The following is a 22,032-nucleotide window of genomic DNA, read 5'->3' as shown; positions in this document are numbered from 1 at the left end:
TTATGAGAATATATTTGCTTAACCTCTTTATAGAGCTAAATATTTACTGGGTGTGGGAACATTAGTTCTCAGCTTCTGGAGAGAAACCACTCAACATTGTTCTGTGTCCATTGTCTAAAAGGATATTACTACCAGTGGAATAAATATACAGAATGTGCTCTAAGGTCTTTGGAGTTCCTTGACATTGGGTAAACTTATGTCACTGGTTAGGAGAGAAACACTGGGGCATTTCATGCTGTGAAAACAACAGAGGAAATGAAATTGTAGGATATCAGAAAAGGCCCTGGCTGCTACTTTCACCTGGAGTTTCTTCTCTGGAAATCTACTACACAAAAAGCTTTGGTCTGACACCAAAGATAGCATTTGAGAACAGAAAGCTGATTCAACTCTTCCCTTTCTGAAGTACAAATATGCCCAGTGCTTTCCTGTCCTATTTTCCTTCTCCTTACTCTGAGATCAGTGTCATCAGACCCTGTAAATTTCCCATGCAGTGGGTCCCAAATAAACAGAGGTATACGATAACAAACAGTTGGGTTTAGACATCTTCCTGTTCAACTGCTTTGGCCAGAAAAGATGGGTAATTCCTCCTGTGAGATAGATTAGAGAAAAATTCTAACTTAGAGTTGTCCAGAACCTGAATGAGAAAAAGGTACCCTTTCCTCCCTGCTGCAGTGGGTATCCCTTAGCTTGACAAGCAAAGCACAGGATAGATTTTGCCCTAAACTATCTCTTTGGGCTGCACAATCATACTGTGTATCCCTAAATTTCATTTTCATAAATGCAATATGTGTTGCTGAATTCTTAACGGTAACACAAGAAAAGCAACAAGACAAATGATAAAATATAACTTCAGACCTCAGCTTTACACTGGAAATCAAAATGTTTTATTGTGAATCTGCATGTGCCCAGCTCTGTGAAAGGCTTGTAGGGGATACAAATGGAAAAGAAAAATCCAGTGAGTTCCTGAAGGATGCTATGGTATAAAGGTCTCTCTGTATATTTGTTATTGCTTGTTATAGATCTGGGGGAAGGGAGAGAGAAAGAGTATCATACTACATTCTCAATAATAAGACCTTGTTTAATGTCCTATGCTTCTGTTAAGAGTGACCTCAAGAATCATACCACATGGATTCAAATCCCAGCACTGTTACTTGCTAGCTATATGACTTTCAGTGACTGACTGAGATGCCCTGTTCCTCAGTTTCCTCATCTATAAAAATGGGGCTGATAATAGTAATGACTTATGTTATAAGTCATTACTATTATTCTGTGTCCATTACAGTTCTTCTAGTACCAAGGACAGTATATTATTTTTAAAAAGGAGAACACCATCAGTTGTCATAATCACTCTGAATTTAAACTTCAACTTTGGAACTCTGAGCAGACCCTGTATTTAAAATGGTTATTTGGTTTCTATTTCTAGCCATGGCAGATAGCTTGTAGCAAGAAAATCCTCCCATGAGAACACCTAGAAGAGTTAAATTAAAAAAAAAATTTTAATGTCTGAAAACATTGAAGAGCCACCAAGGCAGCCAGGGCTTGAAGAGTCAAGATCCTTGAAAGAAGGCAAACTCACTGAGATAAGCCTGACATTCTACAATCCCCACTGAGTCATCTGCTGACTCATATTTATAATGGATAGAGGACAGAGAAGCTGAGCAGAAAGTGGCTGTTAAAAAGCAGAAAATGTGAGCAGAAGTTTTGGCAGATTCACTGGAGAGACAAATATGGAAGATCAGGGCCACCAAAGGAACCAGGACTTGAGATGCCAAGATTTTGGAGGGAAAGAAAGTGCAGAGAACTGATTTAAATAGAATTATCTGCTTTAGGACTTCCCTGGTGGCACAATGGTTAAGAATCTGCCTGCCAATGCAGGGGACACAGGTTTGAGCCCTGGTCCAGGAAGATCCCACATGCCGCGGAGCAACTAAGCCTGTGCGTCTCAACTACTGAGCCTGCGCTCTAGAGCCCACGAGCCACAACTACTGAGCCCACGTGCCTAGAGCCCATGCTCCGCAACAAGAGAAGCCACTGCAATGAGAAGCCCGCACACAGCAACGAAGAGCAGCCCCTGCTCGCCACAACTAGAGACAGCCTGTGCACAGCGAAGACCCAACGCAGCCAAAAATAAGTAAATAAATTTTTTAAAAACATAAAAAAATAATAAGTAAATAGAATTATCTGTTTTTTGACTCTACATATTTGCCAGTTAGTAAGCAGAACAGGCTAAGAGTTAGAGAGGCAGAACAAAAAGTGGCTGTTAAGTGACTGAGAAACTAAACAGAGCTAATGACAGTACCACAGTGCTGGATAAATAAACATTAGCATTCAGAGCCTACCAAAGCAGAGTGGCCATGGTAAACACCTTCTGCTTTCAGCTGGAACTGATGGGACTACATCCTAGAAATAAGGATAAATAGATATAGACCAACCTTTGTAAAGGCTTAAAACCCAGCCTCAAGTAAGCTTATTCCCTGATTGGTTTAAGGTATTCTGCTTTTAATCTGACTGTCTGCCAGAGTTAACATCATTGAGAGTCTTTACAATTTTTCATATGCATTGTCTGGCATTCAATCAAAAATTACCAGGCATACAAACAGACAGGGACAAGAGAAAAAATACACAATAGAAACAGACACAGAGATGATCCAGACACCGGAATTATCAGACACAGAATGTAAAATAACTGTGATTGACATGTTCAAGAAAATAGATGACAAGGTGGAGAATTTCATCAGAGAACTGAAATCTATGTATTACAAAAAAGCCAAATATAAATTCTAAAACTGCAAAATTCAATAAATGAGTTTAAAAACAGTTTAGACAGATGAAGAATGCATTAGCAACCTGGAAGATTGGTTGGCAGAAAATATCCAGATGGAAGCATCCAAACCAAAAAAGAAGAAAAAAGGGTGGAAAATCGCATAAAAAAGCATGTAAGACATTGTGAAAAGGTCAAACATATATGTAATTGGAGTTCCAGAAGGGTTCCAGAGCGAAATTGAGTTGAGCTCAATAGGAGCAATATTTGAAAAGGTGATGACTAAGAATTTTTCAAAACTGATTTAAAGGGATCAAGGTATAGATCAAGAAGTACTACAAACCTCAAGCAGGATAAATACAAACACACACACACACACACACACACACACACACCCCTAGGAATGTTCATAACCAAGTTTCTGGGAAAACTAAACAAAACAAAACAAAACAGAAAATCCTAAAAGCAGCCAGACTATATCCCCAAATTACCTTCAAAGAAGCAACAATTAAACAGCAACTTCTAAACAGAAACAGTGGCAGCCGGAAGACACTGCAATAACATCTTCAAAATGCTGAAAGAAAATAACTGCCAAACAACGATGTATTTCAAATATTAAGCCAAAATAAAGACATTTAAGACAAACGAAAGTTGAGAGAATTTATTGCCAGCAGACCTGTGCTTGTTTTAAAAAAAAAAAGTCTTAAAGGAGTTCTTCAGGCAGAAGGAACATTATCTCTGATAGAAGACCATACAAATGTGGAGGAATGAAAAATGCTGGAGACTAAACAAATAAATAATGACTATATAAAACTATAAAAATGGCTGTTTGGGGACTTTAAAAAGCTAGTAGTAACCAGCCTACTTTTCAGGTCTTGTATGTTGAGAAAGGTTCATTGTTTTTTAAGAAGCAAAAAAAAGATCACCTTAACTAGGAATATTCCATTTCCTTCCACATTAGGAGCCTTACAGCATCACATGCTAGCCCCGACCCTTCTACTCACTGAAGAATAAGGCATGTGATGGGCCCCTGAGGGATTATTTAAAGCCTCATTAGTCACTGTTTAGAAACCAATGCCACAAAAGGAAATAGCAACATGCTCAGGGCAATGCTGCTGTGTTACAGGGCTCCACCCATTGTCTCACTGTGTGTACATTATCCCAATAAGTTGCCCCAACAACCCCAGCAGGTAGGTGTTTTTCTCCCTATTTTATAGAAGTTCAGAAAAGTTAATGAAATTGCCCTAATTGCACAGTTAGAAAGTGACAGGGGGCTGGATTTTAACCCAGTACTGCAAACAAAGCCCATGGTCTTTCCACTCTACCAGGCCAGAGGCTAGAAAGGCTCCAGCCAGTAAACTAATGTGAGTGCACATAATAGTTAAAAGAGAAGATCTAAATGTGCGTAGCACACATGTAGAATATTCTTCAAAATAAGAGTGAGAAGATGGAAGGATGGATGGATGGATGGATGGATGGATGGATGGAGTCAGACACAAAAGCCCCTGCCTCAGCAGTAGATGGTTAATCCACTGACAGATTCAATGTTTATATTACAAATCAAGCAAAAATGCTGAAACTTAGAGGAAATTCTCTGTTCAAAAGCTGCAACAACATGGATGGACCTAGGGATTATCATGCTAAGTGAAGTAAGTCAGAAAGAGAAAGACAAATATCATTTGATATCACTGATATGTGGAATCTAAAAAAAAAAAAGAAACAAATGAACTTATTTACAAAACAGAAATAGACTCACAGACATAGAAAACAAACTTATGGTTACCAAAGGGGAAAGGGGGGGAGGAATCAATTAGGAGTTTGGGATTAAAATATACATACTACTATATATAAAATAGATAACCAGGGACTTCCCTGGTGGTGCAGTGGTTAAGAATCCTCCTGCCAATGCAAGGGACACGGGTTCGATCCCTGGTCCGGGAAGATCCCACATGTCGCAGAGCAACTAAGCCTGTGCACCACAACTACTGAGCCTGTGCTTTAGAGCCCACGAGCCACAACTACTGAGCCCGCGAGCCAGAGCCACAACTACTGAAGCCCGCGAGCTTAGAGCCCGTGCTCCACAACAAGAGAAGCCACCACAATGAGAAGTATGCGCAGTGCAAAGAAAAGTAGCCCCCACTCGCCGCAATTAGAGAAAGCCCTCACGCAGCAACGAAGACCCAACGCAGCCAAAAGTAAATAAACATATTAATTAAAAAAAAATAGATAACCAACAGGACCTACCGTATAGTACAGGGAACTATACCTAGTATCTTATAATAACATATACTGGAAAAGAATCTAAAAAAGAATATATATATGTCTCTGAATCACCTTGCTGTACACCTGAAACTAAAACAACATTGTAAATCAACTATTTTTTCAAAAAAAACTAAAAAAAAAAAGCTGTCAGAATGGGCCCAGCAGCTCTCTTAGCAGTTCACTTCACCTGCCATTAGGTGATCTTTCAGAATACAAATAAAACAAAGCAAAAAATAAATAAATAAAGCTGCAATATATTTGCATGTTAAATAATTCAAACGGTACAGAGAATATTAAATAAAAGGCAGGTTTTCCCCCTACTTCAAAGATTCAATCTCCTTCTCCAGAGGAAATGGTCATTGATTTTCTATGCTCTTATGAGTGTAGATCTATGTTGATACTGTACCTATATCTATGTGTATGTATATATATATATACTTTTTTCCTTGCACAGATGGAAGCATATTACACACTGGTGTGAACCTTGATTTTTCACATGACTTTTCACGTAATGAAGATTGTTCCTAACACACGTATAAATCTAATTCAATCTTTTTAATAGCTACATTGAAAAATTCATTGAAAAGATGAATTAGGCTTTGTTGAAACAATTCTCTATTAATGGACATTTAGAATGTTTCGAGTCTTTTGATATTAAAAATAATACTTTTAATGGAAATCAGTCTTTATGTATACGTGCAAATAGTTTACAGGATAAATACTTGGAAATGGAATTGCTGAGCAAAAGTATACATATATTTTTTATTTTAATAGCTATTGCCAACTAACCCTCCAAATATATTGCACTGGATTATACTCCCTCCAACAGAATATGGAAACCTATTTCCACATACCCATAAGTCATCAAACTTTCTAGTTTTGCAAATTACAGGTTAAAAATCATATCTAGTAATTTTAATTTGCATTTCTTTAATTTTGAGTGCAGCCGAGTATTTGTCATATGTTTCTAAGTAATTTGTATTTTTCTTTCTTTAAACTGTCTATTCATATCCTTTGCCCATTTTTTATTGGATTGTTGGCTTTTTTTCTTTTTAATATTCACATTCATATACTAAGGAGATCAGCCCTTGATCTGTCATACGCCGTTGCAAATTTTTTTTGAGGTTATCATTTGTCTTTAAATGTTATCTATGGTATCTTTTTCTTGTAGAAATGTTTATTCTTTATATAGTCAAATTCATCATTTCTTTTCTTTTTAATGTCTAAGCATCAGGTGATATCATCATGCAAGACGCTGCAATGCCCAGGAGCTGTATCATTTTTGTTTGTTTGCTTAACTGTCTCAAGATGCAGAAAAGTTTGCAACAATATTCATAAAAATCTTTATTCTGGAGCATCAGTAAGCAATAACAACACCTTTCCTGGAATTTTTTCTTGAAGACCACTGTTAATACTTTTGAGGTTCTTCAAGACAGTATGATAACATACGGATGTTGCCTGTAGAAACAGTGCTATGAATATTTAGGACTCCCCTTCCCCCCTCATTGGGAAGTTGCCACTTAACATTTAAAAGAGTGCAAAGAGGCAGTTGTGGAAGAAACTGGTGAGTGTGTGCCTTAATCCAAAAATAATAACTGCACCTCTCATTGTATAGTGATATCTCATAGCGATGACACTCTACCACTGTACAAAAGTCTTACCTGGTCATTATATGATCTGATTCATATGACAAAGCTAGACAATCAGGGATTACCGTCTCCATTTTGCAGATATGAAAATTAGGAAAGGCAGTGGCTTGTCTAAGCTTACATGGTTACCAAGTCGCAGAAGGGGGCTAGAACCTAAGTCTTTGGATCATAGATGCAAAGTTACTGTAGACTCTACCGTAGCCTCTCTGGCTCAGCTCACTACTGTTCTCCCTGCTGCTGAAACACCTCACCACCAAAGAAGAAATTTCTCCATGGAACCAGCCTCATCAGCATGTCATGTTTGAGGTTGGTATATGCAGCCAGGAACATAAGGCTCTGCCTCTTAGCTAACAGGTCACCTTTTAAGAGCAGAGCTGTACTGGACCCCACACTGTCAGATGGCATGCGAACACCAGCTGATTTATGCTCAAATTCAGTAGTCCCTATAGAATAGAACTGCAGGAAATCTGACAGCAGAGTCCTTGCTATATTATGAAGGATGCTAGTGTTTACAACACCTACCTACAGATTCACATTTACAGTTTCAACTGATCACAAGTCTCTTTGGAATCTCACTTCTTCCAAGAATGGGCTGCCACTCTAAATTATGGGACCAAAGATACAGTCCTAAGTCTATTGTTCAGAGCCTATGACTACGAACATGTCTACTCACGGAGAAGAATAATGATGAAGGCAGGTAGCCTGAGTTGCTACTCATATTTGGTACTATTGCAGGTATCCAGCACTATTGATAATTTGGATGGTATAACTTCTTTTAGTTTGGGGAAGCGAGGAGCCATCCTGTGTACTGTAGGATGTTTAGCAACATGTTACATCAATTCTCTACCCACTAGATGCCAGTAGCAACCCCCTTCCCCCATTATGATAACCAAAAATTTCTTCAGACATTTCCAAATGTCCCCTGGGGAACAAGATCGCCTCCAGTTGAGAAACTCTGATACAGAGCCTTAATACATTCTGCCAAATTCCTGAAAAGGCCTTTGATTCCCAGTGATGGATCTACTAGGTGAGATCTCAGATTGGCCCACTGCTCAAACTGAAAGGGAAAGGAATGACTAATAGAAAAACTATCTGAATATACTAAACTACAATTAAAGTTTGCAAACAACTATCGAGTTATCTGCTTAGAAAGGGTGTCTTTATTTATCAACATTTTGGGCAGAATAAGGACTTCAGATGAATAGGATTAAGTTGATCATATTCTTCAATTCATGACATCACAGGTCCCTTCTTTTATATGTGTGTATACTTATATTTATATATTTTATTTATCTCCATTCCTTATTCTCATTCCCATCACTCCTCAATGGGATTTAGCCTAATATGTTTAACACGTATCTTTTTGTTTGCAGGTGTCCTTGTATAATGTGTACCATTTTGAATATATTCTTCTCATTAAAGTATATGGAAGTCCACAATCACTTACAATTCTGAAACCTCACAGCTTTGGACACCAAAGGTTTTTTTTCTTAAGCTCACTTAGCAGCAAAATACGACTCACAGGATGTGAGGTTATTTGTAGCCTTTATCCACTTAATGTAACCATTCCTACATTTTGCTGCAGAAATATTGTGTTCAATCATGAGATGTTACCTTTTCACTTTCTAAAATCCAAATTTTTTGTATTCGCAAACAAATCTGACTCCAAGGGGTTTAATTGTCTACCTCTAGTGTTATATACAGATCTTACTCTTTTTTTATCATTATGTTTTTACCCAGTATTATGTTTTAAAGATCTACCCATGTTGATGCATGTACATATAGTCCATTATTTCTAACTGCTGCAGAGTACTCCATGAAGTGGATCCCTCACATTTCACCTACTCATTTACCCACTGGTGGGCAACTAGATTGCCTTCAATTCCCAACACTACAAACAGTGACTTAAAGAACATCTTCATATACAGGCTTTATGGACCTGTATAAGAATCTCTTTGGGATGTACATGCCAAGGTAGAATGCTGGGTCATCAGGTATGCATATACTTAATCTGACCAAAGCTAGATGCCAGAATGCCCTCTAGTATAGCTGCATCAGTCTACTTGCATTATATAAAAGATCCTAGAATCCTACATTTCACCAACATTTGTCAATATCCAATGTACTCATTTTTGCCAGTCTAAAAGGTACAAAGTGATATCTTATTATTTTCTTTGGCATTTTTCAGATTATAATATATCTAAGCATCCCATGATGCTGGTTAGCCTTTGGGGTTTCCTCTTTGTATATTGCCTGTTCATAAGTTTTGCTCATTTTCATTGGGGTTTCTTTTTCTTGCTGACTTGTAGGAGTTTCTTGTATACTCTCCTATTGGTTTTAGACATTGCAAAATATCTTCTCCCACTTTGTCAGCTATCTGTTAACTTTGTCGATGGTTAACAGGAAATCATACTACAGAAATTCTTAATTTTTATATAATCAAATTTATGAGTATTTCACTTATGGCTTGTGGCTTTGATGTTTTTAAGAAGTCCTTCCCACTCTTAAGTGACAAAGATAGTCTCCTACATTTTCTTCTACTATTGTAATAATTTTACTTTTCACATTTAGTCTTTAACCTACTTCCAGGTGGCTTCACTTCTGTATGTTGTTTTAGGTTGGAGTCCAGTTTTATTTTTCACCTTACAGTGAGAATTTTCTAGTAAACAATCCATGCTTCCCTGATTGTTCTGGGTGCCATTGTATCTTTGTACTAAATATGCATATATATGAGTCTGTCTGTAATTTTCTATTTTGTTTCAAAGGTCCATTTGGCTGTCCTTTTGCCAAACACTATTTTTATTACTATTGCTCTGAACTATGTCTTTATATCTGGTAGGGCTACTCCTCCATCTTTTTGATTCCTTTGCAAGTTTAATTTAGATATTCATGGGCTTTTATTCTCATATATTTTAGAGTAGGCTTATTATTAAGTTCTTCAGAAAAGTTATTTGTAATTTGCATTGGAATTGCATTGAATATGTGAATTAACTAGAAGAGACTTGAGCTATTTATATCTCAAGATCTTCCACCCAAGGGTATGTGTTTCCCATTTAAATTAAATCACTCTATGTTCTTGATTAAATTTTCTCCAAAGACTATTTTATGCTTCTACTAACCCATGTAATAATCACAACAAACCTATGGTACTTTTATTATCATCATTTTCCAGATGAGGAAACTGAGCCCAGAGAGATAAGTAACTTGCCCAAGAACACACAGCAAGTAACTAACAGAACCTGGATTCAAATAGTTTAGAGTCCATATTCTTAACCACTGTACTGCCTCTCCATCTACAGGCAGTTGCTTTATAGTTTGGCTGCTACTGTGAATGGTATCTTCTTTTTATTACTGTCTATTTATTATCTGGTATATTATTTTTATTATATTTTCTAATTGGTTGTTGCAGATGTAGAGAAATTTGGTTGATTTTTGAAAGTTGGTATTTGTATCCAGTGAAAGTGCTGAATTCTCTTATTAGTTCTAGTATTTGATCTGTTGTTTCTGTTGCTAATAGTGACAGTTTTGTCTTTTATGTTCCAATTTTTAAATCTCTCATTTCTTTTTCTTTCCTTATAGCATTGGCCAAGACTGCCAGTACAATGCTAGATGTCAGGCAGTAGTAATCATGGGCAAAGAATGTCTCTTATAGAAAAGTAATGTTACCCCAGAAGAAGGCTGTTGTTCTATCTTGGCTAAAGGATGTGCAGCACATCAGAGAACTTTCACAAAAGTATAGGCTAGAAACTGTGTCTGGTGGCCAAGAATCCACTCTGAGCAGAGGCCCTATGCTCATTTATGCTGCAGAAATTACTTTTCCATAGAAGATGGCCCTTCCAAGGGAGAAATAGCTCAGTTGTGATAAACTTGACTTCATCTGACTTAAGTACATTTAACTCCATCCTAAACCCCTATGGCAACAACACAGCTCAGCACCTGTCATTTGCTTCACACAATCTGCTAGATGCAATTGTTTTTGACAATGCATTGCTCTCTATGCCCAAGGGGTAATTCACAGACCGCAGCATTGGAAGGAGCCTTGGAGATCAACTATTGCTCCCGTTATACACACATCTACAAGTCCCTATGGTGGGTACCTCATCGGCCTTGAGCAGATGATCTGCTAGGGGGACTGATGCCAACAACAGAGAGAGTTTGAATCAGACAAGGGGTTAACACAGCTTTCTCCTTTCTCCTAGTTGGCTTCATCACTCCATTTTCAGTAAAGGTTGGCCCTGCCGAGTGTTCATGGTAACATCTCAAGGCTTACCTCATCCTTCCCGACTTCAACAGGGACCCAGAGGAAGCACCCTCTCTTCTCTCCTGTATTCCAAAAGGCTTATCCCTATCCAAGTTTAGTGCATCTGCACGAAGATGGGCACTGGCACCTCCATTGTGAAGTCCTGGGGCTTTAGCGCAGTCAGATCCATCAGAGATGCTGAGTGGGTGACCAAACACATCCCTTCCTTTCACACACACCCAGGGTGACTAATGCTCGTGGTAGAAATGAGTGAACTGAAAAGTCCCACAGGAACCTCAAACCCAACACATCCAAAGTGGAACTTCTCAGTGTCTCCTCCAAACTCACTCCCCTCTTACAGTAACCCCTGTGCAGGAACTGGAACAACCTCCATTCAGCCATTCTCAGCACCTTCCTATCCCTCTCACCTGAGGAGTTACCAAGTCTTGGTCCCTCCCCACCCTAAGGATCCCTCTTGCCCACCCTCCATTCTGATTAGGGCCTTGGCCACGCCCCCCCACTCCTGACCCCTGGAATCCATCCTCCATACGACTGCTGAAAGATCTTCCCATCATGCAGATCCAACCATATCTCCTGCCTAAAACCCTAGAAGGCTCCCCACCACCCTCAGCAGAAAGTACACTCCTTAGCACGGCATCTACTACCCTCACCGCACAGCCCCATCACCCTCAGCAACCTCACACCCTGTACAGGACCCCTAGATCCACCTCCCTCTCCCTTCCCAGGCTGTGCTTCTGATCCTTGTTCCCTCAACCTAGAACCTGCATCCCATCCCACTGCAAGCGGTCTAATGCCTACTCACCCTTCAACATTCAGGTCGCAGCCCCCTGCGTCTGGGAGCTTTTGCTGCCTCCTCACCCCCGTTGCTCCTGCTGATGTGCCCTCTCTCTGGCCTCTCCTGCCAAGACCCTGTACATCCATCCCACTAAACTGTAACGATTCTCTCCTGGACACTGTAAAAAACTGGATTCTCTAGGAGAGTAAGTTACTGCATAGCCAGTCTGGTTTCATCCCTTTCCGTGTTTAAGAGGGTACCCAGGAACAAAACACATTGAGTCAGATTTGGTGTGGGAGTGCCCCCAAAGTGACCTGTTCACTGCTGGGTGCCCCGCACCTGGCACAATGTCGGCCTGGCACACCGTGGACTATCTGAATAAAGTTATGATAAATGAATGATTTGCCCACCCCCGTCCAGAACCAGGCGAGAGGTCAGGGCTCATCCTGGATATAGATGGAGAGCGGGTGGCCCTACTCGGCGCTCCGTCGGGAGGGGGCGCTGCAGGGAGGCGGGGCCAGGGCTGGGTACCTGGGGGCGGGGGCCGTCCGAGGGTGGCGGGCCAGGGGTCGGGCTTGCCCGGGGACCCCGCGCCGCGACTCTGCGCGAATTTCTCTTTCGTTTTGGGCCAGGCCGGAGGCGGCGGGGCCGTCCCGGAACGACTGCGGCCGGGTGCGCTGGGAGTTAATCCGAAAGCGCCGCTAGCCCCGCGGGCCAGACTCCACGTGTCACCGAGAAGCTGATGTAGAGAGGATACAGAGAGAGAAAGAAAGCAAGAGACCAGAGTCCCGGGAAAGTCCTGCCGCGCCTCGGGCAATTATAAAAATGTGACCCCCCCGGGTCTGCCTCCCAACCACCGCCCTCACCTGCCGCGTGCACCCGTCTGCTTCCAGCTGGCCGCTCGGTTCGGTGCCCCCGCAGCGCCGCTCAGCATGTGCCCGCCGCGCAGTGAGTAACCAGCCCGAGACTAGCGCTCGGCGCTCGGGTGGGGAGGGGCGGCGGCCGGGAAGAGGAGGCAGAAACTTGGGACAGGCTCCGCGGAGCCTGGAAGGCAGTCAGAAGTCTCGGGCAGAGGAGAAAGAAAGGGGAAAGACATTGCGAGCTTACCCTGCGCTCGATAGGATATCGTTTCTTTTAACCTTGAAAGAGCCCTGTGAGCTAAGTATTATGCCCACTTCACAGATGAGACACTGAGGCCCCACGGGATGGTTTCTTGCCCAGGGTCTCTAGGCTACAGCTCTAAGAGGGCAGATCCCAGCCGGCTTCAAAGCGAGGCTTTGTCACCCCACTGCTTACAAAACACTGGGTCGCTTCACCACCTGGCCTCACTTTCCCTCCTCCTGAAATGGAGACTTTTTCTGGGTGAACTCTGTCCACACCCCTGTCTGAACTCACAAGGTGGCCGTGACAGCGAGTAGGCTTCTAACGCTAGCACAGAGCGCTGTCCTCCAAGAACCTGATTCATCCCTCAGTTGTTGAAGGAAGACTGGAAACGGGTGGAGGGAGGCTGGCGCCCAGAAGAAGTGGATGGGTGGAGATGGCCAGAAGAGATGGAAGATGGAGGTAGGCCAGCTCATCCTGCCCCTCCATTCCCTTTCAGGCCTCCTCCTTGTGGCCACCCTGGTCCTCCTCCACCACCTGGACCACTTTAGTTTGGCCAGGAACCTCCCCGCCACCACAGCGGGCCCCGGAATGTTCCAGTGCCTCAACCACTCCCAAAACCTGCTGAGAGCCGTCAGCAACACCCTTCAGAAGGTGAGCTTTTCAATGTCCTGGTTCCCACTTTGCAGCTTCTGTAGTGAAGGGGCATCTCCGAACCGCTGGTCACCTGAAGGAACTGCAGGGAAATTGTGGAAGTTAATCAGGAGCTGTTAAGAGAAGAAGAGGGAACTTTACAAATGGCCCAACTATTAGCTAAAGAGTCTCAATGAAACTGTGTCTCCAGAGAAAGCAGGAGGGGTGATAAATTATAATGGCATTCGTTTGGGCTGTGTCTACACAGAGGAAAGTGGATACTTACAGTGTTCCTTGTAGCCTGCCAACAGAGATGGAATTGTGTCAGGCCCACACTGTTCCTCTGACACACTTATCAATCCAGGAAACCGCTATTAGGGGCGGCCTCTGTGCTCCAGGGCCTGCGAAGATGAATTAGCCTTGCGTCTAATGCTCCTCTCCAGCTTCCAGTCTGGTGGCTCGGCTTGTTGCTGGAGCATCACATTTCAGGGAGCTCATGACAGTGCACATCCAGGCTTCATTTTCTAGGGAGAGAGTTATCTAATTTTATTTACAGCTTCAGTCATCTTTTTAGCTTTCATATTTTAATGCAAAAAAAATATTTTTTCTTCCTTTAAAAGCACTCCAACATCTATTGCTTTTGCTGCAACGGCCTAAGACTGATGTTTTAAAAGATGTCCTTTCGCCTTCCTGCTCTCTAGTAAATCTTTCTTGAAGATTTCTAGCTTGTTGCTTTATGAATATCTTAAAGTAAGCTCAATGACACGAGTCCTTCTTAAAGAACTCTTATTTTCCCCTTCTAATCTTTCATAACGTGCTGCCAGTTGTTCCTTACAGTTCAATCCATCTTAATTAAAAAGGCAGCTCACCAAGTGAAAACTGCAGAGATAGGTGCTTTGATTCCTAAAGAAAGGTTCGATATGGGTAAAATTTAGGAGCTCCTATTTAAATAGATGCCTTATGTGAAAAAGCTGACTCTTCTACTCTCAGATGCAGCACCAAAGGTGAAAGATTGCAGAACTCAATTTGATTTTTTAATATGATTCCTGCATCAATTTTGCCAGAACAAATCAGCTGGCTACTTGCAGAGAAAATAGAGGTGACAAATGCATGTGACGCACAGGCCATATCTAGCCCACAGATCTGTAGAGTTTGGCCATGTCTTTTTTATTTCATTTTGATTTTTGAGTTTGATGCCATTGAAAAAGTAGACCTCCCATATAAGGATCCAAATTTCCAGCTTCTCCTGAAAAGATCTGAAAAACTATAGCAGTGGGCCCACATTTTCAAGTCTAATTTATTTATTTTTTGCTCTATGTATTCATTTTTTTCATTCAACAAGTACTTATTGACTGCGTACTGTAAGCCAGGCACTATTTTATAGATTCTTGAAGGTCATCTTTTTTAACCATGCAATAGTAATAGAGAGATAGTCGCCGTTTTCATTTTGGAATAAAGGAAGGCAATTATCACAGAAATAAAACTATTGTATTATTTGTAGATTTTTTTTTTCTTATTGAAGTATAATTGCAAATCTAACTTTTTAGAACCTGCTCAGGATAGCAGCTGCCTCGATCTCCTTGACCACCTCCAGGAACAGTGTATTCATTTGCTATTGCTGCTGTAACAGATTACCACGAATTTAGTGGCTTTAAAAAACACAAATTTATTATCTTACAGCCCTGGAGTTCAGAAATCCAAAATGGGTCTCACTGGAGTAAAATTAAGGTGTCAACAGAGCTGTATCCCTTTCTGAAGACTCTAGGGGAGAATCCAATTTTCTTGCCTTTTCCAGCTTCTAAAAGCAGCCCACATTCCTTGATGGCCCCCTTCCATCCTCAAAACCAACAAATGAGACTTAATCATGCTGCATCACTCTGAGCTTGACTCTCTTGCCTCTCTTTTCTGCTTATAAGGACCCAGTGATTACACTGGACCCTCCCAGACACTCCAGGATAACCTCTCTATTTTAGAGTCAGCTGATTAGCAACCTTAATTTCATCTGCAACCTTAATTCCCCTTTGCCACGTAACATAACCTAGTCTGTGGTTCCAGGGATTGGGAGGTGGATATCTTTGGCAGGGGCATTATTCTGCTTACCACAGACAGGAATTTAACTGCTTGTACCCCAGCATGTTCTGTCCTCTCAAGCTTTGATTCATGGCTCACGCTGTTCCCTCTGCCTGAAATTCCGCCTCCTCTGTAGATGCCCCATCTCTGGGGAAGACTTTGCTTCCCTTTCCACCCCCTTCCCAGAGCCTTCTGACCCCTCTCAGCCCTTCTCACTTGCCAGCATGTCTCCTGGTCATTTGGGCACTTGCCTGACTCCACAGCTGAACTTGGAATTCTGGGGGACATAACATAGTCCCCTTTGTCACCTTCCTTAGTACCTAGCATAGTGCCTGGCACACATCAGGCTTGTTAAATGGAAAAATGATCTCGCTCTTCAATCAAAAAGTCATCGACTTCTTAAGATAAATATCATAATTATAGTCAACATGCCTGTAAGATGACATCTGTGTGTGTGCACGCACGCGCGTGTGTGTACACCCATATTAAATCTCCGCTTGTCTTTAGGGTTGCATGTTTGTTATGTTCATCAAGTAGTGACCTAACAGTCCCCCTTCAGAAGCTATACTTGAAAAAGATATTCATAAAACACAGCCATGCTGGCAAAAGGAAAAAACGGTTTTCACCAGAAGCAAGTGTCACAGCACGGTACAGAGGCTGATTAGCACAGCCTGTTGAAATGATTTATAGTGTTTACGTAATGGAAAAACGTATCATCCAGAGAAACATGTCCTAAGCAAAAGGGGAGGAGGGATGGAGAGAGAGTGTAAATGATCTGTTTCCTTTTGTTTTATGAAGACCCTAAAATTCCTACAGATCAGAGGTGGAGGTCAAGGGCAGCCGGCTCTCGCTTTGGTGCCAGTGCCGTGGGGAGCCGGGTGCCTTTATTAATCTTGTAAACTGAGTTTCTCTTTATGTTTTACAGGCCAGACAAACCCTAGAATTGTACTCCTGCACTTCTGAAGAGATTGATCATGAAGATATCACCAAAGATAGAACCAGCACAGTGGAGGCCTGCTTACCACTGGAATTAGCCACGGTATAGAGGCTTTCCTCCCAAAGCTTGTAATACAGTTAAGAGCTGTGCATCAGACCTCGTCTTCTTCCAAAAATGTGCATGCTTCTGGGGTCCATCACCATGGGACTTTAACAGGTCCCATTGTAGAAGTTCAATTTGGAAAAAAAATTATAAAAACGTGGTTTTTCACAACAGTGTGAGATATACTTAACACTACTGAACTGTACACTTAAAAATAGTTAAGATGGGGCTTCCCTGGTGGCGCAGTGGTTGAGAATCTGCCTGGCAATGCAGGGGACACGGGTTCGAGCCCTGGTCTGGGAAGATCCCACATGCCGCGGAGCAACTGGGCCCGTGAGCCACAATTACTGAGCCTGCGCATCTGGAGCCTGTGCTCCGCAACAAGAGAGGCCGTGATAGTGAGAGGCCCGCGCACCGCGATGAAGAGTGGCCCCCGCTTGCCGCAACTAGAGAAAGCCCTCGCACAAAAACGAAGACCCAACACAGCCAAAAATTTAAAATAATTAATTTTTTTTTTAAAAGAATGAGGTTCTCATTTAAAAAAAAATAATAACACCCTTAAGAATAGTTAAGATGGTAAATTTTACATGTATTTTTTACCACAGTAAAAAAAACAAAAAAAGATACGTTTGAGAAGAAAAGTCAGAAAAATTTACATTAAGAATTAATAATTAATGTCTTTAATGTGTGATTCTTTTTTTTTTTTTTGGCTCCAGAATGAGAGTTGCCTGGCTTCCAGAGAGACCTCTTTAATAACTGTAAGTCAGAAAATTGAAGGTTTTAGCTCATATTATGCATTCATGTCATTGATATCTGATTATTTTTCCTTCTAGAATGGGAGTTGCCTGGCTTCCAGAAAGAACTCTTTTATGATGGTAAGACACAAAATTCTTTCCTCAAATGCAACAGCAGGGGAAGGGGGGGTACGTTTTTAGCCCATCTCAATAGTTCCTTCCCCACTTTGTCATATTATGCAGACCCTGTGCCTTAGCAGTATCTATGAGGACTTGAAGATGTACCACATGGAGTTCCAGGCCATGAACGCAAAGCTTCTGATGGATCCTGAGAGGCAGATCTTTCTGGATCAGAACATGCTGGCAGCTATTGCTGAGCTGATGCAGGTAAGGCCTTCTTCATGCTGAGACCGCCAGCCAGGGTCCCTGATGAAGGGGTATACCATCAGCCCTTCCTGGGTTGGGGGAGGCCTGAAATGCCCCCTTCTGAAGCCAGCTACACATTGGGGGAGACAGCCTTGAGGGCACCTCTAGAGAGAGGGCAACATGAGCAGGTCACATTAAGGAAAGCAGCCTCCTGCTTGTTGACCATGTGGTATGCACCAGGCTCTGGGCAAAGGTGCATACATTTCCTTATGCTGTCCCCTTGGCAACCACTTGGGGTCTGTGCAAATGAGGAGACCAATGCTTAGAGGGTTAGCCACTTGTCTGAGGTCACACAGCTTGGACGCGGCAGAGGCAGGATTTAAACCCCCATCAAAGGGATTCCACTGCACTCATCTTCTCATGCATCTCTAAAGCCTCTGGGACGTACCTGCAAGGGGCTGGCATGCATATCTGCAAATACTGCTAGAGAAGACAAGCGGGGCTGGTGTCTGGATATGACGCATGCTGAACCAAAATGTGAATGAAAGAAAAGAATGACCTATCACCTGGGGACAACCACAGTGTTACTCATAGACAAGAATGTGCTTTGTAACTTTCTGAATCACCATAGCACATGACGCTAACATAAAACACAGAATTATCCACTTAAGAAAGAGCAGGGTGAGTGCCATGTTGGCCAGGGCATGGGATAATAATACGGCATCAGAAATGATTGTCTGAAAAGAAATTTATTTCATTCACCCTTTTTCAATTTTTTTTTTGGGGGGGTGCCAGATTACTTGTTTGAAAGGCAGTGAACATCATGCAAGTATCAAAGAATGTTACCATCTAGAGAGTTGTAGATGATATTTCATTTTCAGGACCAAGAGTCGAATCAGTTCTACCAGTAATCAGACAACTATGCCCAGACCTTTTGTCCCTCTGTGCCTCAGTTTCTTCCTCTGTAAAATGGGATGACTTTACCCACCCTACCTTTCTTTTAAGCTTTTTGTGAGGAAGTACAAGCAAAACTGCTGATCATTGTGCAAATATATGGTCTTGCATTGTGTTATCAAATTAAAGGGCTCAAACTGCCAGGTTTATTTATCTCACATGAATAAGTGTCTTTAGTCAACAGGTCTGATACTGACTGAGAGTTTCCAATCAATAGCAATCCATCACCTCCCTGTTCTAAAAAGGATGCCGCTTCTTAATGTAACATATAAAAATTAATTAGATATCACAGCAGATGTCATCTTAACAGAATTGTTTCTTTCTAAAATACAACTCCCACTGATGATTTTCTAAATAGCTTTCAGGGTCTTTTCAGAGCTCACTGAAGATCCATGTGCTTGGATAATGAGCATTTCTTCTCTCAGGTTCTGCCTGCCCATCTGGCTGGGAGTAGATTTGATTTGGTTTAGGAGATGCAGTGAGGGAGTGGGTTGCAGGCTCTGAGACACGTATTGGCTTCACCCACCTTTACGGATGGACGTTTTAATTTTGGAATACTGTCTATGTCATGCTCAATATTTATTCTCCTAGGCCCTGAATTCCCACAGCGAGACTGTGTCACAGAAACCCTCCCTGGAAGAACTGGATTTTTATAAGACTAAAATCAAGCTCTGCATACTTCTTCATGCCTTCAGAATTCGTGTGGTGACCATCGACAGAATGATGAGCTATCTGAGTTCTTCCTAAAAAGCTGAGGTCTCTCCTAAACTTAAAGTCATTTTTATAAATATTGGAACCAAAGAAATTGTAATAGGGCATGGGTTAAGAACTGGGGCAGGGGGTGGCTTGACCTGTTCCTACTTAAGCTGGAACAGGAATTCTCATGCTTGTTTACATTAGTCATTACTCCAAATTTGCAGGATGTGACTGTCCTATCCACATGATTCCTTTGATCAAGTCTATTTCGTATTTACTATGGATAAGTTATTTTTAAGTTTTCATGAGCAAACTGATAAGGAGGGGAAATGTCCTCCCAGAACGTGTTTTTCTTTTTTTCCCTTTAATAGAAGAGCAAGAATTTATAAGCTATTTCAGTACCAAAGAGTTTGTAGGAACAAACACTCAAGCATAATTTATTTTAAAATATTTATTTATATAATTTTGTGTTCATGAAAGCCTGTGAACTAACTTATATTTATTTATGTTATATTTATTAAGATATTTATTGCCAAGTGGATTTGAGATATACCTTATGTTGTTTTAAAATAAAATGACTGAATTAAAGTAATTCTCATATTTTTCTAATGTGATTGGAATACTTTGAGTGTTAAAATACAGATCATGGGAAAACTGAAAACTCTGATGAAATTTGAACAAAATCACCTTAGAAAGAATGCCATGAGATTCTTACTCATTTCCTAGTTCCTTTAATCTCATATTTTAAAGGGAGCCTCATAAGACTAGATCTGACTTAATACTGAGGCCGTTGAATGAGTTAGTTTTTGATAATATACTTTATTACTTTTGTTCAACACCTGAATCTAAAAATAAAATACATAAAAATGTTTTTCCCTATTAACCACAGCCCCATAACATACTGTGCATTAAACAAATACATGATAACATCCACCAACTGGGAAAAGCATCATTAAGAGGACTTCTAGTCAAATTATTCTAATTTTTGTGACCCTTTGGGCTCTCAGGGGGAAGTTGTTTCTAAATTACAACTCAAAAAACTCTCCCTTTGCTTTAAATTATATAGAACTTCTGCCTGAACCACATGGATAATTGCCTTCCTTTGGCTTAAGAGATGTGCTTTTTAATTCTTTAAACCATGAGAATTTTAAAAGATTTACCTGATGGAATACCATGTAATTTTCAAACTCTGATAATCACATTCCTCCTTCATATGAAAAGGTCGTAAGAAATGAACGATTCAGAGTCTGTCCTGTCCCCCCTACCTTTCCTCATGTGAATCCTCCCTCCCCTCCAGAGCTCCAGTCTTATCCCTGTAAACAGGGAGGGGAGCATGGATGGCCACCCCAGGTCCTCACGTGTGGGGAAACTTACTCGTTTTTCAGAGTCTCACCCCACGTGATGTACAATTAGATAGAAATCATCAAGCTGGATCCCATCACATACCTTCTTTTCTTTAGGAATTCCTCCCCAAGCTTGGATGACTGGCAGGTGATTCACAGGTAGGAGTTTCTTGCCTTTAAGTATCGGTTTTGGGGTCGGCAGCTTTGATGTGGCGAGAACTCATGGCTTTGATGAAGCAAGCTGGCGCTGTCCAGTTGCTGCCATCCCCCCCCCCACCCTGCCTTCCTCCCCCTCCTCCCCCCGCCCGCCCATCGAATGGCGACTTGTCTGTTGTCTGGCCGGTTGTCTGTGCCCAGAAACAAGGAGAGAAAAGCCTGCTGACTGTGCTACAGACTGGGTTTATACAAAGGGACAAAGTGGCACACAAAGGGTCGCTTTCGTTCTAGAAATTGCCATGACATATGCTTCAAAAACATGACTGGCCCAAGAAACATCTTCACAACTAATTGCATTCTTCACTACATGGTCAGTTTTCTGGTTTTTTTGTTTTAAGCCTGGGTCTGCCATTTATAACTTGTATGATGTGGCCATGTTGTTTTGCCCTCACCCTACCTGTTTCCTCTTCTAAGAAGTGAAGATAGGGACTTCCCTGGCAGTCCAGTGGTTAGGACTCCGCACTGCCACTGCAGGGGGCATGGGTTCGATCCCTGGTCGGGGAACTAAGATCCCGCAAGCCATGCGGCCCGGCCAAAAACAACAACAAAAAAAGTGAAGATACTACTAGAACCTTGATCTGATCGATCCATGGTTAAATGGAGCAACTCCTACAAAGCACTAGCATTGCACCTGGCACATAATCTGTACACAATAAATGTGAGCAATCTTTGACAATGATTACTAGCCTTTGGGTTTGGTGACCGGGCCAAATTGGTTAAAGCCTCTTTGCTACTATTTTCTTATCTGTGAAATTCAGAAAACTGTAGCCCCTATTTCACAGCACTATTGTGAGGACTCAATGACTCAGTACAGTGTTGGCATCTAGTCAGTGCCTAACACCAATTTTTTTAAATTGTTAGACTGTCTGCCTGAAGACCTCAGTGACGCCCTGTCCCTCCAGGGCACTCAGCTATCGGGGGCTTTCAGCAGAGGAGGCCATCTGGTGCAAGACACGACAGCAAAAAAAGCAGGGTCCTGCCTTTCCAGAACAGAGGGTGGGAGCAAAGTAACTTGGTGAGAACGAGATCCCCCTAAAAACAGGTCCCAGACCTAGCCTACTAGAGACATTTGATAACAAATTACTTTTTAAAAAGGAAATAAACAGTTTAAGTGTTTCTCACACCTAAAAATGACTGAATCAGAGAATTAACGTAAAAAACAGCTGACAGCT

General features: G+C 41.6%; 1 protein-coding gene and 1 long non-coding RNA gene across 3 annotated transcripts in view; one reads left to right on the top strand and one right to left on the bottom strand.

Moving 5' to 3' along the window:
* LOC309629801 overlaps nucleotides 1–12,693 on the bottom strand; it is a 29,763-nt gene extending 17,070 nt beyond the window's left edge. Inside the window, exon 1 of the long non-coding RNA XR_014245223.1 lies at nucleotides 12,575–12,693. This is a non-coding gene — a long non-coding RNA (uncharacterized lncRNA). The remainder of the gene's footprint in view (nucleotides 1–12,574) is intronic.
* Nucleotides 11,738–20,916, top strand: IL12A (interleukin 12A; the record flags this gene model as incomplete). 2 transcript variants are annotated; one of them, XM_082394248.1, is made up of 7 exons in its annotated part: nucleotides 11,738–12,656; nucleotides 13,309–13,463; nucleotides 16,438–16,551; nucleotides 17,268–17,309; nucleotides 17,385–17,426; nucleotides 17,529–17,672; nucleotides 19,197–20,916. In XM_082394248.1, the coding sequence occupies 7 exons, from the start codon at nucleotides 12,641–12,643 to the stop codon at nucleotides 19,350–19,352; spliced, it is 669 nt and encodes a 222-aa protein (XP_082250374.1). In that variant the 3' UTR covers nucleotides 19,353–20,916. The 2 variants fall into 2 exon arrangements, with proteins under 2 accessions (XP_082250374.1, XP_082250373.1); XM_082394247.1 differs by lacking the exon at nucleotides 11,738–12,656 and having other exon boundaries at nucleotides 13,236–13,463.
* Nucleotides 20,917–22,032: the final 1,116 nt, after the last annotated feature.

Source organism: Balaenoptera borealis (genome assembly GCF_965194805.1).
Source record: "Balaenoptera borealis genome assembly, chromosome: 5".
NCBI classification, from domain to species: Eukaryota; Metazoa; Chordata; class Mammalia; order Artiodactyla; family Balaenopteridae; genus Balaenoptera; species Balaenoptera borealis.
The sequence above is the reverse complement of the archived record's forward strand: the minus strand, read 5'-3'. Positions and strand labels throughout refer to the sequence as shown.